We start from the raw sequence: 17,852 nt of genomic DNA, 5'->3' as shown, positions 1-17,852 counted from the left end.
TCTTTCTCTCGCCTTTTAAAAGTGGCCCGTCAGACTTTTCCATTTTTGCAAAACGAGGCGCGTGTCGCCCATAATTTATTCCCATCCTTGATACACTCCCTTCGCACCTACTTTCATCCCCTCCAAACCCCATTCACGCTCCAACGATTCTCCAAACCCCCGGCCCCTCGACAGATCCTCCGGGTTCTCCAACTTCCGCCCCCCTCCTCTTCGCCTCATCCCTCAGTGTTCTTTCCTTTTATCTTCTTTGATTCACCCCTCCCCCTTCGTATTGGCTCTCTTATTATTCCACTTCCTTATTTCTTCGTGTCAAGTTGCTTCGCTCAGTCTTCATTCCTATCAACCGAGTCTTCAATCTTCCACCGTTCAACATTATCCACTCCCCCCTAATTTTTTATCCACTCCGTCGTACTTTTTTCCCTTCCACCATTAAACTCTATCCGTTTTATCCCCAAACTTCATTTCACTTTTTCTACTTATTTCCCATCCTACATTCCTCCCTCCCCCAAAATTCTTCCTGCCAACGAGCAAACGCATCCTCTTCTTGAAACCAACCGGAAGTTGATTGGGTGGAGGGAGGGAAAGGGAAGGGGTAGGGCCGTGTAGGTGGCTTATATTCGTGTGACTCTCAGGCTCTTTTTTCACTTCCTTCGACCAATTTTGGGACGAAGAGAAATCCATCTCTCTAGTCGTATTCCTGTGATCCGGACATTATTGATCTTTCAGCTGAACAGTTGTACCACGTGCCACGTGCATTCACCAATGCATTATCCCAACAACTTACACCGGTCTCACTCGCCAACTCAAAAGGACCCTCTATATCTCTCTATTTACTTTCCCTCATAAATCCCACCCCTTTCAATTACAAAGAACTCTTTTATAACTCTGCAACCTAACGGGCTAATATTTTTCATTTTCCAAATCTCTACAGGATATCTATCTACATCACACATATATACATGTATAGACACCAACACACACGACGAAATATTCTCCTCGCATCAAAAGCCAGGAGACTACTACTTGATTAAATTCAACAATTTCCCTCTTTTTCAGCCCTGTGCCCTCCTCATCTTCTCCATTCAGCACTCGTAAATCGTGGGAGCTGTTTCACTCTTGCTGATATGGGAGCTTATGTATGATCGGAACGCAGAACTATTTTAATTTCATGAGACTGCACCTTTATCTCTGCTCCCTTTAAAAACTCGATTAAGAGCGAATTTACTTGCATATCCTATTTTATTCCTGGGCGGAAGGACACTTTATTTTCTAGCGGAAAAATTGGAGTATTGGCAGAGTTGATGAATCCTTGAGAAGCGTGAGTGGTTCTTGGTGGGTTTAGGAAGGAAGCGTGGTGTTTAAGGATGTGTTTAGCGAAAGAGTGCTAAGTGGATGGGGCTGTGAGTGGTGGGGGGTGGTTGAGGGAAGGGTGAAGTAAAGAGGATAGGGTATCATGGCGAAGATCGATTCAAGCTGGTTCCTCTAGCTGTAGTGGGATTTAGAAAAGATTTGCTTGAAGCACTAATGTCCGCCCCAGCTGCATTCGTCTTCGGAATGGAAATTTTCATGTCGGTCATTCGTCTCAATCACTTTCAACTTACTTCTCGCTACTTGTCGATAATCCGCAAATAATCGATATAGATCACCCCTTGACTCCTCGTTAATAATTCGCCACTGCTTTATAATTTAATCCCATCCCCACTCCCCCTCCCCACTATTTCTCATTTTATTAATTAACCGGCCAACCAAAACAGATTCTCCTTCTTCCATTATTTCCTCCGTTCGATTCTCCATTTCGCCATGTTGCCAGATTTTATGAATAATTATTCCTCATATTCGTAATTCATCAGAATTTATTTTCCCCTGCAACAATTCGATTCGGAGGAACAATGAAACTTTAAGAATTCAACTGGTTTCCCTATGGCTATTTGAAGAGATACGAGGGAGATTTGCCTAGGCTATTTTGAAAGGAAATTTGCTTAAGCCAGTCTGAAAGGTACGCTTGTGCAATTTTTAGTCGAGTTCCTTTCTACAATTGTGTTTCTTGTTTGGCGTGCTAGATTTCAGTCTGGAAATTTTTCTCCTCGAGTCACTTGTCAATATTTGACAGGGATCAGCGTGCAGGGATTACCTGTTCCACGTAGAGTCTGGCAGTTTCATCTCGCGAGAGACCTCTTACAGAACCACCCCCACTCCAGACGCACCCCATCCGACGTTCACCCTTTTTCTCTTCAGCGAAATAGGCCAGGCTTGTTTGTTTATATCGTCGCTGCAATGTATCCTGCCATGTTGTGGTTTCGCGTCACAACTCCTCCGTCTTCCTTTTCCATTAAAAATATGTCTACCCTTGAATAAATAACCCCCCCCCCCCCCACTCTTCCCCCTTACTCTTTCAAGAACTACTGGAACAAAAATTCCAATCAACTTTTTATTCCACTAATTTTTATCCCACACGGTATAAAATCTTGCAAAAATTTTCCTGGTCCCACGAGAGCGTATCATAATTTTTTCTTATGGCTAATTAGAAATTATTTTTTGAAAATATATAGCTCCTAAGGTTTTTATGTAATGCGATAGATGACAAAAGTGACGTAAAAAATTATGAGACGTCGTTGGGCAGGAAATATTGACTCAATTAAGGCGCAGTGAAAATTTGATGGATCAAGCTGGGTCGAACTTTATTTAACCAACAATCGGACGAAACAAAAATATACAATGGCAGATACATATATCTGTGTTATTTTTCCCGTCAATCGAATTTATTTGATTACGGGACATAGCGAGAGAGTCCCGTTTTGCTTAATGGACTCTCTCTCTCTCTCTCTCTTTCGCTCGCTCGCTCGCTCGCTCGCTCGAGTCAATTTTCGTCGCAGTTGTTCCGTGTCGTTCCTCGAGTTGCTTTTTGGAACGAGCCGAGCCGGGGGATTTATAATTAGAAAATGGTAGCCTCCCCCCTCCCCCCTCCCCCCTCCCTGCGGAACAGCACCAGTTACAATGTACACGCCATAAAGCCATCGAACCTGTTCGTAAAACCGAATTTCTTCTCATCAATCTGACAAAAATCTCAATCTACCATCGCTGGGCTAGAATTCAACCTGCTCGATATTTTTAAACTGTAAATTTATCGTTTTTTTATTCTCCTTAAAATAGCCTATATATATACCTAATTACCATTTTCATCCATTTCCTCCTTGTTTATTTACAACATTTGATGTATAAATGAAAAGAAAAAGTTTAAAAGTACACATCCAGAGACACAATTGGAAAACCTGGGGTTAGTCCATGTGCTGTAAAATGTAAGTGGAATAGAGTGCTGTAACCGAGGACAAACCAGACGAAAAGAAATACTCTGATACAATCTCGAGTGGTATAAATTATTCGATAATTTTTTAGATATCCGTATACCAATTGAATCAATTTTTCAATATTTCCCCTCGAGCATCACGTTCGATTTGCTCGAAATTGTAAATGTTTTTTTTATCTGCAATTCAACAAGATTGCCAGTATTTTCTCAAAGTACCATCTTCTCCCTTATTTATCCAGCAAACTCTAGGGGTTCTCTGACGAGTTATTTTTGCTTTTTGCTATTGACATATCGATAATCCTATTAGCAGACCTATATTACAGTGCAATTAAATGATATTTGTTCCAATTCGAGATACTATCAAGATAATGCTTCGAGAGGTACTGTATAATCTTATCTCGAATTGCGTCAATGGGCCAATTATACGTATCCGTCGCGCCACGCCGATTGATGCTTTTAACAATATTCTCCACTTTTATTTACAAAAACCTCCACGATCAATCGTCATCTTTGCTAATCGCTGTCCACTTTGACGATAAATAAATTAAAACGACATAAAAATACGAAACCGAAGCAATTTTTCATGCGAATTATAAGCGAGAATAAAACCACTGCTATATAAAACGATTAACAGAGGAGTGAGTAAAGAAAAGTAAAGAAATTTTATTTAAATAGAAAAAAAGAAAGTTATTATTCATAATAACTCTGAATATATTCCTAAATATATCTCAAAATAGACGAGATTAAATCAATTCGAATTAAATTGATAATTTCTTTATAAATAAAATTATCGATGCTATAATAAATGAACAAATACATAATCGAGCAAGTATAAAGGAAGAAATTGTACTATAATAGAGAGAGAGAGAGAGGAAAATTCCTGAATAACAATATCTTATCGGACAAGAATAAAGTCGCTTGGAATAAACGAAACAGAAATTATTTAAAAGTGTAATAATCGATAGTTTCATCGGCCTCTCAGGGATATTTTCGGAACGTAGCAATGATTATATCTGACGGGTGGAAATTGGCTGAGAAATATCCGACGATTCGAGGGAAATTTTGTGAAAGTGTCCAGCGACGATAGGAATTCTCGAAAAGCCCGAGGATTCGAGATTGGAAGCGTGAGGTTGGCTTATGAGTATTTTCACTTTTCACGCGTTTCTTGGTCGAGTAATTGAATACCCGTGGCGAGGATTACGATGGAATTGCAGCCACTTTGTCGAAGATTAGGCGCTCGTATTAAAAGCTATATCAGTCGATATGGTCTTCTTTTGCCCAGTGAGCACCGGCTTCGTTGAGATTAATCTTGTTTCAGCGAATAATCTACCAGCCAGACACGCTGTCCCCTCGTTTTCTCAAAATCTTATCTCAATTTCTCTGCCTCAGCTTCTCTTTATCTTTTTTTTATTTTCCTTTTCCTTTCCACTCCCCCGGCCCCTCTCACATTTCTCTATTTTAATTCGATGCTTACGTTTGCACGATAATGCATTGGTGTAAAGGAGGCGTTACTCATTTGTAATAATAAATTATATATGTGTGTGGTAATTTATCTATTCTCCTCTTCATTCGTTGTTTATTGACAACAATTGTATTTTTATGTAGAAAAGAGGCGCGGCTTAACAAAGTTTATAACTAGCACTCTTTTTTTTTTCTTTCTTTTAAAATTATTTTTAAATACATAATTTGTCAACAGTGCTCATTTACATTTTCCATAAAGGAGAATAAAGAAAGGGACGGACAAATGTGAGAATAAAATTGGTGATATGGTGGAATCCAATAATTAGCAAACATTTATGGGCGTTCCAGTTACACGCGTTTGGCAAGCAGTGTACGTTATAATAATTATGGTTTTGTTAATTAATATTTGCCATGGACGTATGTTAAGCCAGCGCGCATATTTACTTCCAGCGACCGCGGACATAATTCACGCTCGCCGAGCATTAACCTGATTACGTTCGATCGTTATTATCGGCTGATTTCAATAGATAAGCACGCGATTCGCTAAGAAATTCTCTTACTTTTAAATAACGCCGCGAGAGGTGATATTATTTATTTAAATAATCGAATAATCTCGAATTACATCGATCGGTGCTTTCTTGGAAAAATAAGTGATAAGAGGCTGCGAGGGGTGGGGGTGTTTTTTTTTATTCTTAAAAGGATGTGATTTTGTTGTTGTTGTTGTTTTTGCAAGGGATTAGGAAAAGTGCATCTGGTCTAATGGGGTAAAAGTGGGAATTTGAGTGGAGGCATAAAAATGACAAGTGAGGGCGAAGGGTATAACACGGGAGTAATCGAGTTAGCCCTCGGGTGTCCCGCAAAGTACGCAAAACGGTTTCCATCGCGTCTCTATCCCATTAGGCTTGCCTGCCTACGTGTTTCCAGGAAGATCCTCTTCGATCAGGCCTCAATACTCGCTAATCGCTGCTAAACGCCTTCGGGAAGCAAATTCAAGCCCCCCCCCCCTTCACTATTTTTTTGTTTTCTAATTAATTTAAAACTCTATTACTATTATTAGTCCACACACTATATAATAATTTCAATCGTGTGTTTTATGAATATCTACTGGGCACGAGTAGAGTTTTTTTATTATTCCTCCAATTGGCCACTTTTTTTCTCCTTTTGCATGAAAAAGTAAAATTCACGTTTTAAATAACGCAAACACGAGCACTTATATTCCCGGTGAAGTTTAGTCTTGCTTTGCTGTCAAGTGGGGCTGTCTCGTATTCCACGTAGAAGAGCGATTTTAGATTTTTGCAGAATTCGTCTCTGGCTGGTTCTAACCAGTTTCGGTTGGTTGGCGTATCGCGACAAAAAGAATTGTCATTCACGCACGACAGAAATAGTTGGATATGTGGGTTTCTTCTTTCTTTATCTATATTTCAGCCACACCCTTCCCCCCACCACCACCCTCTCTCTCTCTCTCTCTCTCTCTCTGAACTGATGAACTCCAAGGGAGAAACCAACGTCTCTCTTAATTGTGTTTGTGCGCGGCTTACTACACTCGGATTCCTGACTATGCCAGCTCATTAAGTCGTTTTAATATTCCACCAACGATTCCGGTTACATTTTCTCATTTCACTGGGGATGAAGCATCAATTTAAATAAATGAAACACGCCAAATGTTGATAAAAATAACTCGATGGGATTGGTAATTATTTAAACAATGATATACACCGTACAAATTTATCGACGTACATATTTATTTTTAATATTAAAAATTTAACAGGTCCTTGACAAAAGAACGTAACCAAATTTCCCATTATAACATTATAAACATTTGCAATCATTTCATACTTGGTGCGAGAGAATTTTTCAGGTGAAACTGGTGGAATACTTTTAATTGGAATTAAAATTATGACAAATTTTGATTAATCGCTTTGTAAAATATGCGAGAGAAGAAAAATGTGGGTTGTCAGGGGATTGGTAGGGTAAATTTGTGAGAGTTTGAGGGTAAACGAGGGAGAGAGGGGGGGGGGGGAGCTTCGGTGGCATTCCACGTTACGCCACCAATCGATACGCGTAGCTCAGATGGTCTGACCAAGTTGCACTTTAACTACTGCAAGAACAGCGAAATAACTCGAAGACTCCCACGTGTTTGCCCCAAATTCTCCCTTGCCTGATTATTTTTTCCCTTTTACAAAAAAAAAACCCTTTACTCGTCATTTTGCTCATCGTTGCGGAAAATTTAGCGCGATTCGATGATTTTGGAGGAATAATGGAAGGAGGAGCACAGCTGGAGGAAAAGTGTGTTTCGAGGCGAGCTTTTCGTACTCGGTGTGACGTAACTGGGTAGCGGGGATGGATAGGGGGGGGGGGGGTGTTCGAGAATTGGCCGGAGAGTGAAAGGCCATTTCGCAACGGGTATCCGAACTATGCTCAGGAATAACGACAAAACGTAAGAAAATATTATATTCTTGACAAAGATAAGAAAAAAAAAGCTCAATTTAGTTGCACAATTGTTCAACCCAGATGCATCTCTAATTTGCGATGCAGGATCGATCGTGAAAATAGTGCAGCCCATTGGAATTGCGAGAGAGGATCGTGGAATTTGCTTAATAATAGAAACGACTTAAAAAGATAATCCTGACGAGTGGAGAGAACCGAATCGTTCATTATGCATTCAGGGTCGATTTTTACTTTGGAGGGTGGTATGGTTGTTGCAGTGGGTAAGGGAGTAGGGAGGGGGAGGGAACGGTTTAAAAATTTATTTAAAAGTAGAAAGTGAAACGATTTACAGAATAATCCGAAAAAGACGCGTGGAGAAGAATCGCATCGGTTGTTTCAGGGTCGATGGTGAATTTGCCAGTGACACAGTGGAGTCTCGTTGATGGAGTGGGGGGTAAAAAGTGGTTTTCATATTGCATCTCCGGTATTACGGCGAGACACGCTCGATCGTAGTCGGTTTTACACGCCGCGGCCGGGAATTTCATTATGAATAAATGCCATTCCCTTGATTTTCTGCTTCGCGTACAGCTGCCGCATTTGCTCGTTTTAATAACCACGACACTGACACCAAATTACATTTTATCGGAATACTATCGACCATCCGACACTGCGAACCAGGCCAAATCCTGTTACCCTTCGGGTCTCCGTACCTTAATGAGCTTTGTTAATAAAATCCACGCCTTAATCAAGTCAATTACAGCAATGCAATCGAGCAAATCAGTCGATAACTCCTACCAAAACTGATTTCACAATGGAGCTTATTTTGATGAACGACTAATTGGGCTTTATTTTTATTAAAAACAAAGAATACAGTAGAAAATTATGCAAAGACGATAATAATACAGTAATTTTACATCGATACAGCAAAGTGTTTTCTTTAAGTACTATTTTCCTATAGAATAATAACAATAATGATATGTTAAATAAATACAACTATATATCGGTATATCGCTGGAATTATAAAATGTGTATTTATCGTTGATCAAGGGTTGCGGCTAATGAGGCATTTCTGGGGAAATGAGGAAGATAATTGAATGGTGGCGAGGTGGAAAACTGTGGAGATAAATCAGTGCCGCTGAAAAAATAGTTGTAACTGGTAAAAAGTAACGCTTGGCACGAATCGGTCGTTGCACCTGGCAAAATCGTTGAAGCCTCGTAAAAGACGAGCCGTGCGTGTCGAGAAGGTGTTAAAAAAGAAAAGGAAAGCAGAGAACAAAGGATGGATAGACACCCCAGGGGCTGGCGTGACCATTCGTTGAGAACCAAACGCGTTTTTATGACCCGCCGACCTTTATACGCCCTTACGCCAGCAACCCTTACTCAATAACCCCTTCGCGTGACAACTTTTTTCCCTGCCACGCTCGCCAAATCCTTACTTTTCCTCACCTCCTTCCCCTTTCACCACCGAACCGTTTCCTTATCCTTATTAATCACTGATCGATCCCAGATTTGCATAATACGATTTCTCCCTTATTTATAGCAATACACAAGCCTCTCTCTCTATACTTACCTGGCTTAATTTTCCCATCACACAACCTTTTCACATATATCATTTCATTAATAGCACACTGTAATCTGTAATTTCCACTTACTTATTATCATTTTCCACTCGAGATTTCATTTAAATGAATTTAATTCATTACCTCTATATTTGTGCACTATAATTTCACGATAAAAAAATGTGGAAACCTCTCGAGACTTTCTTTGCCTCCAATAGGAGAGATTTAATTAAAATTCTTTGTTTCACTTTTTAAAAAGATGTTTTTTTTTCTTGGTCATTTGAGGCCGCCGGAAAAAGCACAATACAATATTTCGTTATTGTTTTCCACTAATAAGAGAAGACGGGATTTTTGATAAGCAGTTGTGTTCCAATTATCGAATGTGCGAGCTCCGCCTCGGTCTGGCTGAAACAAAGTAGGTCATTTAGGTGCGTTACAATAATTACGTAGCGTTCGTAGAAATGACAAGACGAGAGATAACGGTCATATTAGTCTAATTAAAGTTACAAATGTTTCAAGTAAGTTCTTCTTCGTTTTATCCATGGACTATAATTCCTTTCGATTGATCGACGCAAAACAAATCCTCGCAGGGAGCTCTTAAAGCTACCCTATGCACTCTGTATATCATAACCTGGTAAGAAAAAATACCTGAAACTTAATGTGCGGAATTTTCGGTAGCAGAGTCGAGAAGCGAAGAAACGAGAAATCTATGAAATAAAATCTACATGAATATTGTATGAATAATACCAACCTGTGCAAGGGCATGTAAATATAGACGAGAGTTTCGCCATATTCTCCGGGAATAGCCAGGGCATTCTGGGAATATTATATTCCGTAGGAATATCGTATTTCGAGCCTTACGTTGTATCCGGAGCCTTTTTGCACCTGCCAAATTCGCAAGGTAATTCGTGCGCGGGCGTGGAAGGAAAACCCTCCATGCCACCACTACCCCCGTTGCTAATTTTCCATACCCGGAGAATTTCTGCGTGAAAGATATATCTGGGAGGGGTACGAGATGGCCGCGAGCAGCCGAAGTAGACCGAGCAGCTACGAAGGAAGTCGAGACTGGTCGTGTTTGCTCGATCAGCCGCGAGAGCGCCCCGACCGATCGCGACGCCACAGCGGAGAGGACCGAGCGTAGCCGAGGCTCTGCGCATGCGTAGTGGCGTTTTCTTCGGCCCCGGCGGAACGTGCGCGGCAGTCCGGTCGAGACCGTAAAGCTGTTCACATCGCGCACTCTGGCTCACCTATCTCGGACACACCAAGAAATCCCCCCCGCCCCCCTCTCACACTCTTTATCTCTTTCTCTCTTTTTCTCTCTGTCTATCTCTATCTCCTCGTCGAAGCACCGTCTGTTTACGTCACGAAATCACCACTCTCTCCCACCGTGTCTCTCAAGTGGAACATACAAATCCCCATGAACGCTCTCCCATATACTCACTGAAAATTCTCCTACCAAGACCAAAACACTTCTGACCTTGTCCAAAATTCACCGAACGTTCCATCAAGCCCCAGAACTATGCCATCATCCTCGCAAGAATCTTCCGACGTTTGACGATATTTTTACGAAGAAGCCAGGCGTTTCGGGCCTCGTTCGATAAGTCCTTGGCGATTGATCAGTTCTCGTTGCTCGAACGTTTAATAGTTTCGGTGCTCCACTGAATTCTCGAATAGTGGTCTGGGAGCCCGGACTGCTCTAAAGAGGTGAATCGTGAGTCGAGGCTGGGCCTAACCTGACTATCCACCCTCTAGCCGGGAAAGTTCATTTTCCGGCGAGGTGTAAGAGGAGAGAGATGCCGTTGGCTCTGAGGTAGTAAAGATTGCGAACAGCCGAAGGTCGACTGGATGAAAAGCGGTGCAAAGCAGAAATCGCGCAGCTCCGTTCTCCGAACCGTCCTAGCTAGTCGGCAAGGTAGCCGATTCGCCACGACGTCGCCTGGAACGGCGTCCGCCGATTGTCCTCGGCCACTCCTGGAACCTGGCCGAGCTGCCTGGGGATCGATACGACCCGAAGCCTTCACCTGGCTTGACCTTGGAACTAGAGCGTCGAAGGAAGCCTCGATCGAAATACGATTCGATCGATTCGACCCCTCGGCGAAGCTACTTTCCGCTCTACGTTGACCTTGAGTCGCCAGAAAGACTTCGGGAATAACCGAAAATTCACGACGAGTCTCGCAAACATGTGTTTCACAGCCTGCAGGACTTCGGAATTAGCCTAAATTCGTCGAAGGAACCATATTAACTGTAACATCTACCTGTATATTTATATATACATATATATATATATATACCAGGATTAGTCCAGAGTCGTCGACGAGACATTAGTTTAACTCTACTTTCACCAGTAGGACTTCTCATCTAATCACCACACTTGGTTGTCTCAGGACATTCCAGGGCCTCGACTGAACCGACTTTCGTGCGCGTAAGCCCCTCGAGGAGTGCACGATTAGAAGACTTCTGCTTGACCTTGGTCTTCGCAAACGAGAAATTCCGGACTCCACTTGGACAGGGTCTCGACTCACCTCGATCCGCAGGGAGTCCCTCGAGCAGCCCGAGTGATCCATGAATTTCCTTGGGTCGGGTACGCAGTCGACATCCTCTCGTCGACCTTGAAACTTGGAACCTTGGCAACAGAAGGTTTTTCCAGTGCGAGAAAAAGAAGTCTTGGAGAGAGGCGAGTAGGGAAAAGCGTCCGCGTGTTCGGACCGGTCCATCAGCAAGGCGAAAGCCGTACAGCTTGGAAAGACCGAGTGCGCGTGTGCCTGTCCGGATTCCTCGCGAGGAGACGAGGAGGTGGGGCCGAGGAATCGCCGAGAGGTGGAAGGAGGAGGATCCCTTAGAGCGGAGAACGAAAAACGCCGAGGAACTTTTGGTGGTTTGAGAGTATCGTCGCCGGTGCTCCACTGAAATTAGCTCGATCGAAACTCTTCTATACCAGAACAAGCAAACTTGCTCCGGTCCAACGACATAACCGAATCTGTGCTAGTTCTTCAATGATACCTCAACAATAGTAATAATAATATCTACCAGAGTGAAACCCGATTGAGTCTGATCTTCCATAGTCCAAAGAGGAAAGCCCCGTAGCTGGTACTAATTGGCCAAGTGAAAACGAGCATTGCCTTCGACATTCCGTCGCTGACGAGAGTGGATTCGTTCGAGGAGTGCAAGGGAATTGGTGTGCTACGGTCTACGAGCGAAAGATCGAGTTTGTCAGAGTTGGAAATTTTCGGTGGAAAGGAACATCGGGAGATCGTAGGTGCCCTCGGGAGGGGCCATCGTCTTTAAGGTGCGGAAAGTGCAAGGATTGCGCGTCCCAAGTGTGGTGACCCGGGAGCAGCCCGGATTTAGCCAAGGGCAAGCTCGAAGTGATTCAGGTTGAATCGATATAGGAGAGCGGCGAATCGGGTGACTATCGATCCCCGTTTGCTTGCAGGGTCAACTGGAAGCTTGTGAAGTGTGGCTGGGCAGAAAAGAAGAATAGAGGCTAGTGCCAGTGGAATAAATGTGTCGTTCGCGGTACAAGACGTGAGAGCAGGGGCCGGGCTGCCAGTTTATTTTTAGTGATAAGCATCGACGAGTTTCGGATTGGAATCGGCCAAAGCGCAAAAGTGGCCAGATGAAGCGGCGTATGTGACACCTGGTCCCTCCTTCTTCTCTCTCTACCTTTTATCTTCGTCTACTTTCTCTCCTCCTCCATTACGAGCCCTTCCCGAGGGCTCGCCAGGACCAAAGGCCCATCTTCTACGGTCTCCGCGGTGAGTATGCAGCCAAGAAGTGGCCCGATTGATTCGACCACCTCCAGCGGAAACCCATCTTTCCCCCACTTTGCTCTACCCACCCCCACCCACTTTCAAGCCTTCCCACCGCCTCCTGTCATCCCAACCCCCTCTTATTCAGCCTTCGCGTCTTCATCACGCCAGTGTTTAAGCAAAAACCCGAGATTAACCCAGCTATCCATTATGTCATCCTAGTCGTAACTCAACCGCACTTGCGGTCACCGTAGTCTTTATTGGAAGAGCTTTACGGCTTCCTGGAAAACTATCCCATACATTTATACGATAACAATAAACGGCACATTCGCATATTAATTTTATTACTGTTATTATTCCACCTGTACGCATCAATTTTTCAATCTGAAAATCGTTTCTTGCGTGTTTCGCAGAATCGATACTCAAGCGAATTTTTATACCACGCTCGACCTTGTTAGAGTGCGTCTGGAATATTATTCGCGGACCAACCTCGTGTGTGTCCACGTTCTCACGATTTCCGATTAACCAGAACTCGACGCGCCAGTGTAATTGTCTGCTGGTGTACATGTGTGTGTGTGTGTACGTATGCCTCTTTGTCGCGCATCAATCGCGTACGAATACATTTCTGAGCTATAGAAGGCAGCAAGCGGAAGGGGACGGGAATAAATTTCCTGTTTTATAAGGTCGCGACTTCGTCTTACCGTAAGAAGTCTTTCTTGGCCTTTTCTGGCTCAATACAGGCCAGGCGGTGTGGGGGCGGTCGTCTGACATTGAAAGCAATGAATTTTATAGAGAAATTCGTTCCGTGTGCTAAGGCACATCGCTAGACGCAAGGTATAAAGCTGGAATTAATTAAAAAGAACACTTTATAAGACGCAATAGCGTTTGCAAAAACAACTTTATCGTTTCGTTAAAAGCTGACGACTGAAATGGTTTCTCGATGAAACGGGATGAGCGTTTTATTGACAAGGCTCGTTAGAATTCGTGTTGTAAGAAAGTCTGGGTATGTTCCGATTGAATAGAAGCGAGGAGCGTGGGTGGCTGTCTCGGGTTCTGTCCTTGTTCGTCTTTTCCCGTTTCTGAAAGACGAAACTGGCCACCCAACTGGCTTGAAACTTGCCACCCACTCTCCTCGTCTCGACGACCTACGTAGCTACGGGCGAGGAGAGCGGTGGAGTCCCGGGTTGCAACGTGGAATTACGCGAATTATGTAACCGGACCTGCATTTTCTACCTGCCCGTATAGCGCCTTGTTTATCTTTTGCTCACCGATTTCTTCACCTCATAATCCTCCCTTTTTGCTTCTGCTATTCTCACCCTTCTCGCACAGCCAGAGTTTAATCCCAATTTCCACCATTTAGCTAATTTTTTATCCACTTTTTACACAACTTATATATATATATATATATAAGCTTCCCTCCCGTAATCCTCGGATGAACACAGTAAGCTTCGATATTTTATACTGAAATTCTTCTGTCTTATTTACATGGTCCACGAGACTTCGAGGTAATATTTTTTTCTCGCCAATTCCGAGAATCCCCGGCCTTTATTGTTATTGTTCCAGATAATACTAATGCCAACACAAACAGTTCCAAAGAAATTTTAAAGACAAAAACTTCGCTTACCGAGAAAATCCATCGGGGCTTGAGAAGTTTCTTCGTTAAATCCACATACTTTTGGAAAATTCCGAGAAAACACATTAGGAGGCGCGCGGGTCCCACGAAATACGTTGAAATCAAAAGAAAGGCTTTATTGATTTCGCATTAATGTACGATTGAAATTTCAGAAATTCCAATGCTAATGTAAACAGCCAATTACGTGCTTCGATTGTAATACATTGTGCTTCAATAGCGGAATTAGGTATCTTATGACTGCTTGGAGCATAAAACATACAATCACAACATAAAAAGTCTATCCTGCAGTTTTCGCTTTCTCATTAAAACACATCATAAAATGCTAATATGTAAACTGATATCTCTGAGACTGAAGCTGTTTGTTTTCTCAGTCAGTGTACGTTTACAGTTAAATATATATATATATATATATCAGCATAGGATTAAGCAGGTGTTGTATGTATATACTTGCTAACAATCCTCCTCTCGGGAAACTTGCAAGTATACACGTTAATATTAGACCACGTTTAACGAAATTATGAAATTACTGGAGGAAGCAATTATTACAACAATTAACAGTAGTTTGCGATAAAGAAGGCTTATCCAGTGATGTTAATTGGAGGGAATTAATGGTTAAAATAATTAATTGACAGCGTACAAGAGAGATTACGAGACTGAGTGGGTTAAAATGGGAATAACGAGTAGAATTTTATTGGAAGGCATCAATGAAGGATGGGACAAGGGTGATTGAAATAAAACTTTAGATACTGTCGGGGAATGGCGATGGGTCTGGAAGAGCTGGACAGGAAATTGGAAGGTGTCTGAAGCACGCGTTTGTCACGGGTCAGCATGTTTATGGTATGTATCGGAAGTGGAATCGAAGTCGGTCAGCCGGATAAACGACAATGACGTTCCCAGTATGAATAATCGCGGAATCAGGTCGCCACTGTCCTTCCCTCTCTTTTGCCCTCGCAGGATTTGGGTCGATCGAACGAGTTGCCACTCGCAGCTCACCCGGCTTTCCTCTTTATCTTGTTTCGACCCTAATCGCCAAAGGTCATCCTTTATATCGTCTAATCGCAGCTTCCACCACCATCAACTCGTCTCACCAATCGTTCAACTCTCGCACGGAGCATCCACGTAAAGTCTCTTCAGGAACTCGTTGGACTCCACGAGGAATCATCTCGATCGGGGAAAAAATTAATTTCGCTCGATGAGAGGAAATTGGGTTGGAGGGCCGAGGCTGGAAATGGCTTGGAAACGAAAGCGAGCGGGATAAGAATTCGGCAGGCGTGATGAGGGGAGGGGGGAGGAGGTGGAGGATAAAAAATGGCGGAGATGGGTAGCACGCGAGCGTCGGGAGTTACAAGCCGGGGCAATTAGCAGTTAGCTGGAGATGAAGAAGTAATCGAATTACAATACGCTCGTCTCTGATCGCATTACGACGTGCTGCTCTTAGCGATCGGATATCATTCAAAGTGCATTAACATCGCTATCGTCGACGCCGTAGCCAGTTTTATTGCAGTCACTGACCCAGCTGATTGCATTACCGATGAAATACACCAAGCATCGTACCTATCAATCATCGAGCGCCGGGTTGACTCTGTCAATGACATTGTTCGCTTCCCCTTCTCCGTCTTGACTCTCCTGCTCCCCGCCCCCCCCCCCCCCCCCCCCCTCGAACGTCTCAACCGTCGCTTCCCAGAAGCCTCCTCGGCGCTCCTCGAGCATCAACACTGTAAACAGAACCGTAGACAACACACCGTTTCTCAGAATTTCTCAATAACAACGGGAGGAATTGTTCGGCGAAAGTACTCGAATTTCTGATTCTCGGTAAAAACAGCAGCGAGGCTATAAGCTGACTTTGATCTTGACTGATTTGGCTCGTTCGTTATTTATGCAGAAGTTAATTGTCGAGCCCGCGCAAGGCGGAGGTGAAATATTCAGCGCCAGCTGACGGACTAGAATTATCGGGAAAATTGCGCGAGCGACCAATACAAGTTAATGAGCGAAGCAGCGGTGGACGGCGCGCTAAATAATGAATGGAACTTTCGTCCTGTCCACGCACCTAGCTGTGCATTCATGCCACCTTTATTGTACCGTAGGCGGCACGTCAGGCGGTATAAGCACATTTAGCGGATCGAAGTTGATTTAATGCAAAATCGATCGCCCGGATTAGTTCTTCCTCCCGTTACATCCCAGCTTAATTGAAAAATTCTACGACTCGCGTAGTCACCGCGCGACGATGCTATAAATTGTTTAAGGGGAATCCATACGGTGGTCGATGAATAAATCAAAACTCCGAGCGGAGATGGAATGGAGGAAAAATGACGCAGGGGATCCGTAAGTAAAAATTGAATGGAGAAATAATTGATCGTGAAAGATGCATGGAGAGCAGAATTGAAGGAGATATGGCAAATATTTGTTTGGCCAACGCCAACGTGCATTTTTATTGACCGACGGTGTACAAGGTGTGAATAATTAATGCCTCTGGCCTCTGAGTTTTCGGACTACTGACGCCGCGTCCCTTTTAGTTCCCTTTCCGGCCGCACGGCGCTCTCGGCCCTCGACCAATCGGATTGAAGAAATCGGTTTGACGCTCGAGCGCAATTCACACCAATGTCCTTGACCCATATCCGCATCCAACTTTCAACTTCGACATTGCAAGGCTCTCTTTTTATTCTCACCCACCGCGAGGCACGTGCTAGTCACGTGACACCTCGACTCGCAGGAATAAAACCCACCAATCACCGATGTTTGTCCATTATACGCCTTCATTAGACCACGTGTCTCGTGCGTGTCCAAATATTTCGCGTAACGCACCGAAATAACATTATCGAGGCTCGTTTTATTCGCCGTCCAGCAACGCATCCCCCCAAAGAGATTGCCAACGCAATCTTGTTTTTTCTTCTTTCCATTTATTTATCTTAACTCGTAGTCTTTCGACGATTCGAGATTTATCCCTCGTGTCCATTCTAAAAAGAATCGACGTTTATTTCGGTCGTATCGCTCATTCGCGAAACGTGACATAAACATGACTCAGAAATGATTTTCACGATAAATCTTTCGAGCGTAACATTTGCATACGGATAATTTTCACAAAAACTTGACTTTTTTCCGAACCTACACATTTTTGCTAGGTTTGCATTTTATGGCAAAGTTTCCTTTAGACGAGGCTCTGTCATTGGTCAATTTTGCGGATAGTGGAGGGGGTACGCGATATCGAAGCTAGACCAGCCATCGCCAGAGCTCGATACAGTATCTAGCTTCGACCTATTAATAACCAAAAGTCAAGGCTCTCATCAGATTGCCTAGACTTAAGAATGGCTAGAGCACGAGGGATTAAAGTTTTTGCTTTATCGATCCCTCTCTATTCCAGCCGTTGGGCGCTCTAAAGATTCGCTCCAATGGGAATCGATATTTTTGGCGGGAAATTACTTCTTTCGGTTTATCTGCTTTACCAATCGAGCTAAAGTATCGATAATTTTAATACATTCTCATTGATCAAATTTTACATTCGATGACTCAATCTTGCATCCATTTATTCATTAAAAACACTAATTTCCAACAGGAAACGACTATATATGTCTACGAGAAATCATGGATATTAATATGGGAATAAGAATATTTTAGCTTCGACTTATTAATAACCAAAGTTAAGGCTCTCATCGGATTGCTCAGACTTAAGAATGGTTATAGAGCACGAGGGATTAAAGTTGTTACTTTATCGATCCCCCACC

At 43.1% G+C, this 17,852-nt stretch overlaps 2 protein-coding genes across 7 annotated transcripts in view; one reads left to right on the top strand and one right to left on the bottom strand.

The window, feature by feature from the left end:
• PMCA (plasma membrane calcium-transporting ATPase 3) overlaps positions 1–17,852 on the top strand; it is a 92,702-nt gene that overhangs the window by 29,341 nt on the left and 45,509 nt on the right. The window lies entirely within an intron of this gene.
• On the bottom strand, positions 8,097–10,170 carry LOC136777117 (uncharacterized). The gene is made up of 5 exons (XM_066733189.1): positions 10,112–10,170; positions 9,503–9,989; positions 9,259–9,382; positions 8,896–9,156; positions 8,097–8,827 (listed from the first exon to the last, which is right to left on the bottom strand). Exons 1-3 carry the CDS (start codon positions 10,168–10,170, stop codon positions 9,287–9,289), a joined length of 642 nt encoding a protein of 213 aa, XP_066589286.1. The 3' UTR covers positions 8,097–8,827; positions 8,896–9,156; positions 9,259–9,286.

This window comes from Prorops nasuta, unplaced genomic scaffold, assembly GCF_024137725.1.
Source record: "Prorops nasuta isolate Cenicafe-Biocafe unplaced genomic scaffold, Cenicafe_Pnas_1.2 PNAS00010, whole genome shotgun sequence".
Lineage (NCBI taxonomy): Eukaryota > Metazoa > Arthropoda > Insecta > Hymenoptera > Bethylidae > Prorops > Prorops nasuta.
This window is presented reverse-complemented; position numbering and strand designations above follow the sequence as displayed.

Coding starts and splice junctions, on each gene's coding strand:
- LOC136777117 (XM_066733189.1), bottom strand. CDS start 10,170: ATGGGGATTTGTATGTTCCACTTGAGAGACACGGTGGGAGAGAGTGGT. Junction 9,990..10,111: donor GAGAGTGGTGATTTCGTGAC/GTAAACAGACGG, acceptor TAGGTGAGCCAG/AGTGCGCGATGTGAACAGCT. Junction 9,383..9,502: donor ATTTACATGCCCTTGCACAG/GTTGGTATTATT, acceptor TTTTCTTACCAG/GTTATGATATACAGAGTGCA.